Source organism: Saccoglossus kowalevskii, chromosome 1 (genome assembly GCF_978046115.1).
Source record: "Saccoglossus kowalevskii chromosome 1, keSacKowa6.1, whole genome shotgun sequence".
In the NCBI taxonomy this organism is placed as follows: Eukaryota; Metazoa; Hemichordata; class Enteropneusta; family Harrimaniidae; genus Saccoglossus; species Saccoglossus kowalevskii.
The window spans coordinates 5486077-5500260 of NC_140641.1; the positions used below are offsets into that span (position 1 = coordinate 5486077).

At 38.9% G+C, this 14184-nt stretch overlaps 1 protein-coding gene across 2 annotated transcripts in view; it reads left to right on the forward strand.

The window, feature by feature from the left end:
* The first annotated feature begins 11484 nt into the window (after positions 1-11484).
* LOC100375615 (peripheral plasma membrane protein CASK-like) overlaps positions 11485-14184 on the forward strand; it is a 57066-nt gene continuing 54366 nt past the window's right edge. For both annotated transcript variants that reach the window (XM_085498455.1, XM_085498457.1), the window contains exon 1: positions 11485-11842. In XM_085498455.1, coding sequence (XP_085354581.1) covers positions 11784-11842 — 59 coding nt within the window. In that variant the 5' untranslated portion in view covers positions 11485-11783. The remainder of the gene's footprint in view (positions 11843-14184) is intronic.

Below are 14184 nucleotides of genomic sequence, written 5' to 3' on the forward strand. Positions count from 1 at the left end.
ACAAGATAGTGGGCACTGCAAGGTACAGCCACAATATAGTGGGCACTGCATGGTACAGCCACAATATAGGGGGCACTGCCAGATACAGCCACAATATCGTTGGCACTTCAAGGTACACCCACAAGATAGTGGGCACTGCAAGGTACAGCTGCAAGATAGTGGGCACTGTAGGTACAGCCACAATATAGTGGGCACGGCAAGGTACAGCCACAAGATAGTGGGCACTGCAAGGTACGGCCACAAGATAGTGGGCACTGCAATGTACGGCCACAATGTAGTGGGCACTGCCAGGTACGGCCACAATATAGTGGGCACTGCCAAATACAGGCAAAATATAATAGGCACTGCAAGGTACAGCCACAAGATAGTGGGCACTGCCAGATACAGCCACAATATAGTGTGCATTGCCAGATACAGCCACAATATAGTGGGCACTGCAAGTTACAGCCACAATATAGTGGGCACTGTAGGTACAGCCACAATATAGTGGGCACGGTAAGGTACAGCCACAAGATAGTGGGCACTGCAAGGTACGGCCACAATATAATGGGTACTGCAAGGTACAGCCACAGTATAGTGGGCACTGCAAGGTACAGCCACAATATAGTGGGCACTGCCAGATACAGCCACAATATCGTTGGCACTTCAAGGTACTTCCACAAGATAGTGGGCACTGCAATGTACGGCCACAATATAGTGGGCACTGTAAGATACAGCCACAATATAGTGGGCACTGCCAGATGAGCCACAATATAGTGGGCACTGCAAGGTACAGCCACAAGATAGTGGGCACTGCAAGGTAGAGCCACAATATAGTGGGCACTGCAAGGTAGAGCCACAATATAGTGGGCACTGCAAGGTACAGCCACAATATAGTCGGCACTGCAAGGTACAGCCACAATATAGTCGGCACTGCAAGGTACAGCCACAATATAGTGGGCACTGCCAGATACAGCCACAATATTGTTGGCACTGCAAGGTACAGCCGCAAGATAGTGGGCACTGCAAGGTACAGCCACAATATAGTGGGCACTTCAAGGTACAGCCACAATATAGTGGGCACTGCAAGGTACAGCCACAATATAGTGGGCACTGCAAGGTACAGCCACAAGATAGTGGCCACTGTCAGGTTCAGCCTGAGATTAAACGATTTGAATAACTGTTGTTAAGATGACAAAACATGATGAAAGCAAATCGGCCATTCAACTACTAAAGATGTTGGTGGAACCAGATTTGATACACATCGTCCATACGAACAGACATGAGTATGCCATTAGGCTCACATGAGCCAAAAATGTCAAACTGTGTTCTGTTCCCACCATTCAGTATTTCATTTACACTATATTACAAACAAACAGGTAACCATAACTGAATATCATTATTCAAAACAACTTGGGATTGTCAAAACTTTTTCACATAGGGAATTCAAGACATCGTGTCCGATGGTGTGTAAATTTATAGTCTGTTATAGCGCCACCAGGTGGTGACAATTGCGTACCTGCATACTCCTGTATCATTCCAAGCACTAAATTTAAATATAAGGTGAAACAAGAAATCATTAACCCATTTCCTGATAGATATCTGGCTATCGTCAGACAACAAAAGAGTGAATGTAGTAGGTGATACTGACAAACATATCAAATTGTGCTACTGGGATGTATCCATACCAATCAACATTTCATTTTGATATAATTGCACTAACCCCTATACTATACACGTATATCCCAACAAGCTTGTATAAAAAGTGGAATGATAATGAATATAGAAAAATTAAACATGAATATGCAAAATAATAGGTATGTGCCCCTTCCTCGGGGGAGGGATGCTTCTATTATTGTTCTATTTTCACGATCGCATCAAGAGTCCCATTTTCAAGATTTTCTGCCCTATTAGCAAAATTTAGGTCATTTTTTGGCGAGAAAAGTCAAAAGTTGCCCAAAGCGTCGAGTCCAGTTTTCAACTGGCTGTAGAGAACTCCCACCTAAAATTACGGTGAGTACCCATGGGGATATTTCCAAGTGGGCCTGCATGGGGTTTGCTGTATAATCTAAAAAATGGTCTACTGTATATAATATTTTATAGCATGGTAGATTATGGTCAAACAGTATGACCACCTACTTGGCAGAACTGGGGAACTAACAAATTCTTTCGCTGGACGTAATGAATCTGGCTTCATCGTCAATTTGAGTTTTGTTATACATAATCCTTTTTTTATAGAATTGTTTTTAAAGGTTATGGCAACTTAAATGAAAGACTGTCACACAGCACAGTCACGCGCACAACTGTCTATATATTGAGATGACTTTTAAATTTCCAGTACTTTCCTAGAAATAATTTGTTGATTTTTTTGCTTTCTGTTTAAGATTTCTAATAAGACTTCTGAGTGTATGTATTACTGCGCTAAAAATAGCTGTACGTTATCTTTACCCCCTCAATATATAATATGTATGTTACGATAAAACCCATATTTTATTCTCAATATAAGATTTTACTGAGATTCAATCTTCGCCCAAACTTTACAACCATACACACTGACTGGTCGCAAATAGCTTGTCAACAATCGCCTTGTAGATAAGATGAATGATTTAACACTCAAATTCAATGCGACTTTTTGAAATTTACTGAAAGTCTGTTTCACCACAATTTATCGTGTCATCGGAACAAGCAATTAACTGATGTGTGAATACATTGGGGTCACACGAACGCGAACTAAGTATACTGGGTAGGTCATTTAGAATGATTGAACCTCTTGAATCCGTGGCGTATTTCGGCCATTCGAATAACCAACATAAACGACAATATAATTCAAATAGGAGAATCACCTGATATCGCACATTGTTTTCTCTTTACAGGTTCTTATCAGCGAACACAGCAAATCGTGTTCGCACCTCCGACGATGGCGTTTCAACCTTATGAAAAGTATATTTTCAACTCGTGTTCACATCATTTCTTTTTGATAAATTCGTCATATTTTTAATTTTGTCGACTGTGAATAATTTCCCCCAATTATACGACCGAATATCACGTATATACCAAAATGGGCAATTATTCTAATGGTTATTGACATGTCCGCAAAACACCTTCGTCGAAGGGGTGTCTTGTACTATTTGCTTAATCGAACGGTATCTACGAACATAAAGGACAAGTGTAGCTCAAGTGTAGCCACAAAGCTGGTCTCTACAACGTGCAACGTCCTAACCTTGCATACAAATCACGTGGACACCAATAGTAATGAACTTGTGTCCATATAGCCTACAGACTAACATCCATTGATACAAACATAGCCAGAGAAAATATTGATTAATGTGATATAATAGTAATTCGTTAATCTTTTATCCATTTATTGATTTAGTTCATATCATGAAGTTTACAAAATAAACATGTTTATACATTGTACTTGCAATTATCGTTTCTTTCTGTTTCGATATATGTCGTCGATGCAAACATTGACTGTACGCATTGTCGTGTTAATAGTGGGCACTGCAAGGTACAGCCACAATATACTAGTAGTGGGCACTGCAAAGTACAGCCACAAGATAGTGGGCACTGCAAGATACGGCCACAATATAGTGGGCACTGCAAGGTACAGCCACAATATAGTAGGCACTGCCAGGTACAGCCACAATATAGTGGGCACTGTAGGTACAGCCACAATATAGTGGGCACTGCAAGGTACAGCCACAATATATAGTGGGCACTGCAAGGTACAGCCACAATATAGTGGGCACTGCAAAGTACAGCCACAAGATATTGGGCACTGCAAGATACGGCCACAATATAGTGGGCACTGCAAGGTACATGTACTGCCACAATATAGTGGGCACTACCAGATACAGCCACAATATCTTTGGCACTTCAAGGTACACCCACAAGATAGTGGGCACTGCAAGGTACGGCCACAATATAGTGGGCACTGCATGGTACAGCCACAATATAGTGGGCACTGCCAGATACAGCCACAATATCGTTGGCACTTCAAGGTACACCCACAAGATAGTGGGCACTACAAGGTACAGCCACAATATAGTGGGCACTGCCAGGTACAGCCACAATATAGTGGGCACTGCCAGGTACAGCCACAATATAGCGGGGACTGCAAGGTACAGCCACAATATCGTTGGCACTGGAAGGTACAGTCACAATATCGTTGGCACTGCCAGATACATCCACAGTATAGTGGGCACTGCCAGATTACAGCCACAATATAGTGGGCACTGCCAGATACAGCTACAATATAGTGAGCACTGCAAGGTACGGCCACAATATAAACACAATATAAACACAAAATAAACATGTTTATACATTGTACTTGCAATTATCGTTTCTTTCAGTTTCGATATATGTCGTCGATGCGAACATTGACTGTACGCATTGTCGTGTTAAAAGCAGAGCATGATAATTGGAACATATTGGAATTAATTGTGGCACCCATGTTCTTTACACCTTAATCCCCTCTTATTATTTGATTGTTATCATCGATATCCCACTATATTTGAATAATAGAAATGTTTGTTTACGACCACAAAAATGTTTCTGTAAAGGATGTTAACTAATTAAATTCTAAATGAGCGGAGTTGATTGTCGCTATTCGTCCGACATAACGATACCCCATGATTCTTATATATTCCTACATTCAACAATACTGCAACCATATTTTACTTGGCAGTGATCTCGACCAAACGCTGAATTGGGATAATTTTGTCATCTTAATCTTTATGCTAATATATATATGCTTTGTTCTTTGTATTTAGTTGACTATTGCTGTACATTTTGTAGGATGCGTCGAGAAACAGTTTGCTACACTTATATAATATTATATAGCCGTATATGACGACGATATAATTGAACACGTTTCCCAAGTAAAAGACCCCGGGGTCATTTTCACAGCTGAATTAAATTCGACCATAATAATGTAATTATATCAAAGGCGTTCGGAATGTTTATCTTGATCGAACGAACATGCAGAAAGGCCAACTGGAATATTGTTTTCAAATTTGGTCGCCGGAATATATCTATCTGATTAAGAAGATTGAACGGAGTGAAATTTGTCAAATTTTGATGTAATCAAACTTCCACTTCGTATGCATCGATTACGCTGCCTCATGCAATCATTTTAATCTTACAAAACATTAGTCTTGGAGAAAGCTTCTTGACGCCGGTTTTATCCATAAATGTCTTAATAACAATTTTTATTCTTCTTACATTATTTCCAAAATTATTTTCCATGCACCATCTAGCCCATTTTGTCTTTTTTAAACCCTTTTCTGCTACCACGCTATCATACAAATTTATGGAAAAAATCTTTTATCCCTCGGTGCCTCGACTTATTAAACAACATTTACTTCTCCGATAATGTAGATATAATGTAATTTACTATTTTATAAGAGGTGTGTTTTAAACTCTCACCGTTAAACCTCAGATAATTTATAACTATTATGTTATTGCATATTGCATTATCTATTGAATAAACAAATGTCTGGTGTTGTTTTAGCCTTGTACTCTACAGTACTGTGTTTTAGATGTTTTAATTGGCTTTCAGCTGAATCAAATATGTTATTATTGTGGAGCTAAGCCCAATATTCTTACCCCTGGCATTCATTGTATGAATTCTCTTTTCTCACTTTTAAAAAATCTGTTCATTCCGAAATTCAAAAGCAAAATATGTTTCTATACTTTCAAGTCTCGTTATAATTTTTTTTGTTTTTTGTTCTTCTTATCAAATCGCCAATTAATTACATTAATATCGGATTTTATTTTCTTACATGGGTCCGGTGTGATTTGCCACGCATACTGTAACGCAAGTTGTCTTCTGTAAATAAATTCAACAACAAACAATTATTGATACAGCCTAAAATGTCTGATGCAAACGACAGTCAACGATGCAGAATACATCTCCTGTCAGAATAGCGGCCTTACGTCTGGGACACGTATTATTTCTTAAATTTGTGGACTAGTATGCTGCCCTCAACGGTATTACTTTGAAAGTCAACAGTCATTGATATAGTCAACAGCCAGTAATACAGCAAACAGTCATTGGCACACTCAACAGTCATTGACACAGTCAACAGACATTGACACAGTGGCAGTCATTGATGTAGTCAAAAGTCATTAATACAACCGACAGTCATTGGCACACTCAACAGTCATTGACACTGTCAACAGACATTTACACAGTGGCAGTCATTGATGTGGTCAACAGTCACTGGCACAGACAACAAACATTGATACAGTCAACATCCACTGATACAGTCAACAGTCATTGATACAGTCAACAGTCATTGATACAGCCAACAGTCACCGATACAGCCAACAGTCGTCGACACAGTCAACAATCATTTGCACAGTCAACAGTCATTTATTTAATCAAAAGTCACTGACACAATGGCATTCATTGAAGTACCCAACAGTCATTGACGAAAGCGACAGTCATTGACACAGTCAACACTCATTTGGTATAGCCAACAGTCATTGATACAGTCAACAGCCATTGATACAAACAACAGTCATTGATACAGTCAACAGTCAGTAAAACAGCCAACGGTCATTGATACAGTCACTGATACAGTCAACAGTCATTGGTACAGTCAACAGTCATTGATACAGTCAACAACCGGTTGTACAGTCAATAGTCATTGATACAGTCAACCGGTCATACAGCCAACAGTCATTGACACAGTCAACAACCATTAGCACAGTCAACAGTCATTGATATAGTCAACAGACATTGACACAGTGGCAGTCATTGATGTAGTCAACAGTCATTGACATAGTCAACAACCGTTGACGCAGTCAACAGTCACTGGCACAGACAACAACCATTGATACAGTCAACAACTATTGTTATAGTCAACAACCGTTGATTCAGTCAACAGTCATTGACACAGACAACAAACATTGATACAGTCAACATCCACTGACACAGTCAACAGTCATTGATACAGTCAACAGTCATTGATACAGCCAACAGTCACCGATACAGCCAACAGTCATTGACACAGTCAACAATCGTTTGCACAATCAACAGTCATTTATTTAATCAAAAGTTACTGATACAGTGGCATTCATTGAAGTACCCAACAGTCATTGACGAAGGCGACAATCATTGGCACAGTAAACAGTCATTTGGTATAGCCAACAGACATTGATACAGTCAACAGCCATTGATACAAACAACAGTCAATGATACAGTCAACAGTCAGTGAAACAGCCAACGGTCATTGGTACAGTCAACAGTCACTGATACAGTCAACAGTCATTGGTACAGTCAACAACCGGTTACACAGTCAACAGTCATTGATACAGTCAACCGGTCATACAGCCAACAGTCATTGACACAGTCAACAACCATTAGCACAGTCAACAGTCATTGATATAGTCAACAGACATTGACACAGTGGCAGTCATTGATGTAGTCAACAGTCATTGATATAGTCAACAACCGCTGGTACAGTCAACAGTCATTGACACAGACAACAAACATTGATACAGTCAACATCCACTGATACAGCCAACAGTCATTGACACAGTCAACAACCGTTTGCACAGTCAACAGTCATTTATATAGTCAAAAGTCACTGACACAGTGGCATTCATTGCAGTAGCCAACAGTCATTGACGAGGTCGACAGTCATTGACACAGTCAACATTCATTTGGTATGGCCAACAGTCATTGATACAGTTAACAACCATTGGTACAAACAACAGTCATTGATACAGTCAACAGTCAGTGAAACATGAAACAGTCAACGGTCATTGACACAGTCAACAGTCACTGATACAGTCAACAGTCATTGGTACAGTCAACAGTCATTGATACAGTCAACAGCCGGTCTCACAGTCAACAGTCATAATACAGTCAACAACCAGTCATAGTCAACAGTCATTGATACAGTCAACAGCCGGTCACACAGTCAACAGTCATAATACAGTCAACAACCGGTCATATAGTCAACAGTCATTGATACAGTCAACAGTCATTGATACAGTCAACAACCGGTCATATGTAAACAATCATTGATACAGTCAACAGTCATTGGCACAGTCAACAACCGGTCATATGTAAACAATCATTGATACAGTCAACAGTCATTGGCACAGTCAACAGCCATTAATGAAGTCAACAACCACTGATACATCCAACAACCATTGCTACAGTCAACATCCATTGATACATTCAGCAGTCATTGGTACAGTCAACATTCATTGATGCAGTCAACGGTCATTTGTGCAGTCAACAACCATAGACACAGCCAACAGTCATTGATACAGTCAACAACCATTGGTACAAACAACAGTCATTGATACAGTCAACAGTCAGTGAAACAGTCAACGGTCATTGACACAGTCAACAGTCATTGGTACAGTCAATAGTCATTGATACAGTCAACAGCCGGTCACACAGTCAATAGTCATAATACAGTCAACAACCGGTCACATAGTCAACAGTCATTGATACAGTCAACAGCCGGTCACACAGTCAACAGTCATAATACAGTCAACAACCGGTCATATAGTCAACAGTCATTGATACAGTCAACAGTCATTGATACAGTCAACAACCGATCATATGTAAACAATCATTGATACAGTCAACAGTCATTGGCACAGTCAACAGCCATTAATGAAGTCAACAACCACTGATACATCCAACAACCATTGCTACAGACAACATCCATTGATGCATTCAACAGTCATTGGTACAGTCAACATTCATTGATGTAGTCAACGGTCATTTGTACAGTCAACAAGCATAGACACAGCCAACAGTCATTAATACAATCAACAACCATTGATACAGTCAACAATCATTAATACAGTCAACATTCGCTGATACAGTCAATAACCATTGACACCGTCAACAACCATTGATACAGTCAACAACCATTGATACAGTCAACAATCATTGATACAGTCAAGAATCATTGATACAGTCAACAATCAGTGATACAGTCAACAACCATTGATACAGTAAACAACCATTGGTACAGTCAACAACCATTGATACAGTCAACAACCATTGATACAGTCAACAATCATTGATACAGTCAACATTCGTTGATACAGTCAACAACAATTGATATAGCCAACAATCATTGATGCAGTCAACAATCATTAATACAGTCAACATTCGTTGGTACAGTCAACAACCATTGATACAGTCAATAATCATTGATACAGTCAACAATCATTGATACAGTCAACAATCATCAATACAGTCAACATTCGCTGATACAGTCAATAACCATTGATACAGTCAACACTCATTAATACATTCAACGACCATTGACACCGTCAACAGTCATTGGTACAGTCAACAACCATTGATACAGTCAATAATCATTGATACAGTCAACAATCATTGATACAGTCAACAACCATTGATACAGTCAACAACCATTGGTACAGTCAACAACCATTGATACAGTCAACAACCATTGATACAGTCAACAATCATTGATACAGTCAACATTCGTTGATACAGTCAACAACAATTGATACAACAAACAACCATTGATACAGTCAACAATCATTAATACAGTCAACATTCGTTGATACAGTCAACAATCATTAATACAGTTAACCATTGATACAGTCAACAACCATTGGTACAGTCAACATTCGTTGATACAGTCCACAATCATTAATACAGTCAACAACCATTGATGCAGTCAACAACCATTGATACAGTCAACACCCATTGATACATTCAACAGTCATTGATTCAGTAACAGTCATTGATTCAGTAACAGTCATTGATTCAGTAACAGTCGTTGACGCAAAATACATATAAATTGCAGAGGCGGCGGCACGACATTTTGCATGGGAAGGGGCGAGATCTGCTCACCATCTCTTGCGCTTCCGTGGAAACAAGCGGTCGCACATTTTTCTGGTTAACTAAACTGAAACCAAATTGCAGTTCATTGTCTGGTAATAGCTACTGGGCCTTTGTAAGATCTCGACTTTAGATTATTTACTATTATTACGTAAGAGATGATCTTTGGGAAGCGGTAAGTGACGGAGAAACAATGCAAACTATTGTACTCGCAATTTGCAAGCAAGATTTCTTGTTCTGAATGAAGTTGCTGCTGTTATACCTAATTGATTTTGTTTCCAATTTTCAATATCCTTCATCAGACTAATCTATTTTCGACAGAGCTATGCTAACGTGACAAATCTGAAATTATTTTCAAAATAGTAATCGGAACTTTCATTAAATCAATCCGTGGGCCAATTAAGGTTTTCTAATTGCGTTGGTTTAACATGTCTGGTTACGACGCCTGGGCCACGGGATACAATGTCACCAAATATCGCATATAATGTAGATAAGTAGGGAAGAATTATAACGTGTCTCTACTAATACTATACACTATACGTCAGAAGCAGCACAATGTTATGGACAACTGCTACTATGGCAATTGGAATCTGGTATGTAAGTCGGACAATGAATACATCAATGTGGTTGAATGAACAACTATGGAAATATACATTAAAATGCGATACCGTATACTACACACACTTTCTTATTTATAGATGTTACATATGGCAGTCACGATAAACTCTATCACTATCTAAAATTGAGAATTTTTGGGAACATTAATTTAAATAATACTAAGTAAAACATCTTGCCTGCGAATAACATCAAATAAATACTCACATATACAATATTTTGCGCATTATTGACAAAAATATCGCAATATTTAGTCTAATGTAAAAATGAAACGGTGACAAAATTGAGCTTGGAAATTGTTTGCTTAGACACACGTAGATTATATGTCATGATAATGTTGATTTTTGTTTTGCTTTCCTCAATACAGTGTATGTGTTTGTTTGTGATATAAATTGTCTTTTTTCCACACTGTCCAGAGTTTCGAATAACGCCTAACTGTCTGACCATCTCGTTTGCGGCTGCAACGTGCATTGCGATAGTTTAATATGTGACTGACTTCATTTAGCTGGGAATATTAGGTATCTTATTTTTCCATTGTGTATAACATTCTTTAATACTGAATAGTAGACAAAATTACCTTGGTAGATTAAATCTGGATCACATGAATATTGTGTTTCACTCAATTCATGCATATGGCATGAAAAATGTTTTACTTTCAAAATATTTTTTTCGAAGGAAGTAATTTTAATGAATATAAATGAAGATGGTGAGTAGATACAGTGGGCACTCCATGGGGTTCATACTTCCAATGTTAATAGTAATGTTTGGTGTATTGTTTCCAAAGCTAAAGAAACCACATTTTAAAAGAGGTACATGGCCCACTAGCAATACATGTCAAATATCCTTGCTTGTCAAACGTTTACATTATTTTCCACTAAGAGTTTCTTCGTTTTGTGGTACGTTTAAGTTGAAAGGATTAGCTCAAATTTATCTGGCAGTCAAATCCGTACTGATATTACCCACAATTCAAGTGCATACCTTTGCGCATGCGTTTTTCTCTGTTCCTTTTACGGCCATTTTATTTGCAACATCTGACCCGACGAAGGCGTTCAAATTTCGGGTTATTGGTGTTTGTGAGCCAGATCGGCTGACCGGACACTTATATCGAACTGACTACACACACTGTGATGTCCTGATACCTAGCACCGATTTGAACCGGACATACTGTGATAAAGCTGGGCGTATTACAGTTACCGAGCATTAGGGCAACTGTACTGTGTGTATTTCGCTGGCTGCGAGGGTCTGTGACCGTCATTTTATAATTCAGCAACCAAACCTTTAATTTGAAAATACGATCAGGTTTGATAGTTAATTGTGGCGTTGATAACTAGTCGACATGGCCGATGATGATTTGCTATTCCAAGATGTGTACGAACTATGCGAAGTCATTGGGAAGTAAGTATAAACACAAAAAGTAAAAACACTATAAACAGAATCTACAGTCAAATGTTGTTATACCGCACACACATTTACGTGCTGTGCCCGTGTCAGTAAAATATTTTCATCACCATTATATAGTTGATATTTCAATATTTCGCTGATTGCTATGTTCGATTGTTACACATTTTCAGAATTAATGTCGGCGTTTTGATCACAGCATGATTGCTAGTTGACCTTTCAAATTGCCGTTGTTCTAGTGATCTCAATGAAATCTATTCACTCAAGAAATTGACGTTTCATTTTTTGAGTCACAGATGAACGCTCTTCACCCATCCTTCACTGTGCAAGCACTCAGTGTGTCTAAAGACTGTCTGTATGTCTCCATTCATCTGCTATTTTCTTTGCAAACTGTTGTCGTTTATTCTCCCTTTTTACCTCTGTGATATGTGTCAAGGATAATTACTTGGAATGCAAGCAAATAACTTGACGGTTCCCAAATTACAGTAACTATGTGCATATTTATATCACTGTGGTGTGGTATTGTTATTGAAAGGGTTGCATAGAAATCAAATAAATATGTGCAAATACTGACTGCTTATTATAAAATACAGTAATAAAGTATTAACCTTCAGTTTTTTGCAGTCTAGTAAACTTGTCCAAACAAAAATAACAGCTGTTGTTATAATAGTATTGTATGTAAATTGGCTGAAGTATGTCAGGGATATTAAAGTTACATTTTCACTTTGGAAATATGTAAAATATAAAGTGTATTAAAATATTGCTGTTTAATTATGCTAAAAAATGTTAAAAGCACATTAAAATGCAATCCTTACTTTCCTGCTCATTTCATTTTGATTGTGCTGGAGGTTTTTATCCCTTGGTTTCACATCAGCAAATAAGGCTGGCTTAGGCTTGCCTACATTTTAGGTTTGCATAAATAAGTGACGCCTGGGAAGGGGTATCAGGGCAGGCCCTAATTTAAATCCCCAAATTAGCTAACTACAGTAGTTGTGTTCACGTTACACGAAGTACGGGCTAAGATTTAAGCTGATTTAGGCTTATCTAGCATATTTGCATTTCGGCTAGACCCAATTGCGTCCACGCACAGGGAGGGCCAGTCGTTAGCACGGGCTAAGGGGTGCCATTAGTCGGTGACCTTTGGTAAGCCGCTATTTACGAACGAAAAATGGATGACATGCGCGAGGTTCTATTTCTGCTGCTGGCATGTTTCGTTCCCGGGTTTCGTTCTAATTTTGAAGCGACGTGCACAGGAACACGAGAGGAGACGGACCCAACTTATTTGGATGCACATAAACAGTATACAACGGGCGTAACAGAATACAGAGTTTTATTAATGCATGTCATAGACAGCGAACCAAATTTATTTTGTCTACGATTGGAGCTGCTGCATGCTGTACGCTCTACTACAGTGACCCGATTAGTGTGGAAGCGAGCGCGGAGTAATGACTGGTGGAATAGTGTCGTTATACGAACATGGGACAATTTTTACACCCAAAGGTCGCCGCAGAGGGCGCTTATCCCTGGGCTAAGCGTTCGCGCATACTTCGTTAGCCCGTGCTAAGGTCTAGACCGCGTCTTAAATTCGGGTCAGATTTAACCCATACTTAGCATTCCTTAGCCCGTGCTAAGCGTTCACGCACGTTTTCTTAGCACGGGCTAAGAAATTTGACCTCTTAGCCCGTGCTAAGGAGCTGTGCGTGAACGCAACTAGTATGAACAAGCACCAGATTATGTAAAACCACTATCGGTGACTAAATATGCAAATCAGGTTTTTTCACTTTATTGCGCAGCCTCGAAACTATTTCACAATTGCAAGAATAATGGCAGTGAGTACGAGAGGAGTCAATTTTACTGCAGAGAAAAAATCATTGATGGTTAGATGGACAGAAAACCAAACTCAACATGAAACACAAAAAGATCTCAGCATGGTTAAAAGAAAACTGAGAGAACAGAACGGCAGCACAAGTGAAAAGAAAGTTGAGGCTTCTGTGGGTGAATTTTAAGCAATAGTTGACAAAAACAATCATAGCGGCTGAAAGAGAAAGTCTCAAAATTTTCTCAAAACTACCGGTAGTGTCAAGTCTTGTCACTGTCACACAGTTTCCATTAGTTAGGAAATCTTCAGAATGTTTTAATACACCATTCCAATGATGCAAACTACATGTACGTCTTTGTCGAGATTTGCTACGTAAAATACAGAAACAACACATTGATTTCAGCCATGTTGGAAACTTCTGACATAATCTCTATTCCTAGTAAAAGAATGTTTTAGGCCAGCCTAAATAATGATGTTTTGACTGAACTAAATTTTAATCTTGTTTATTCAACAAACAATG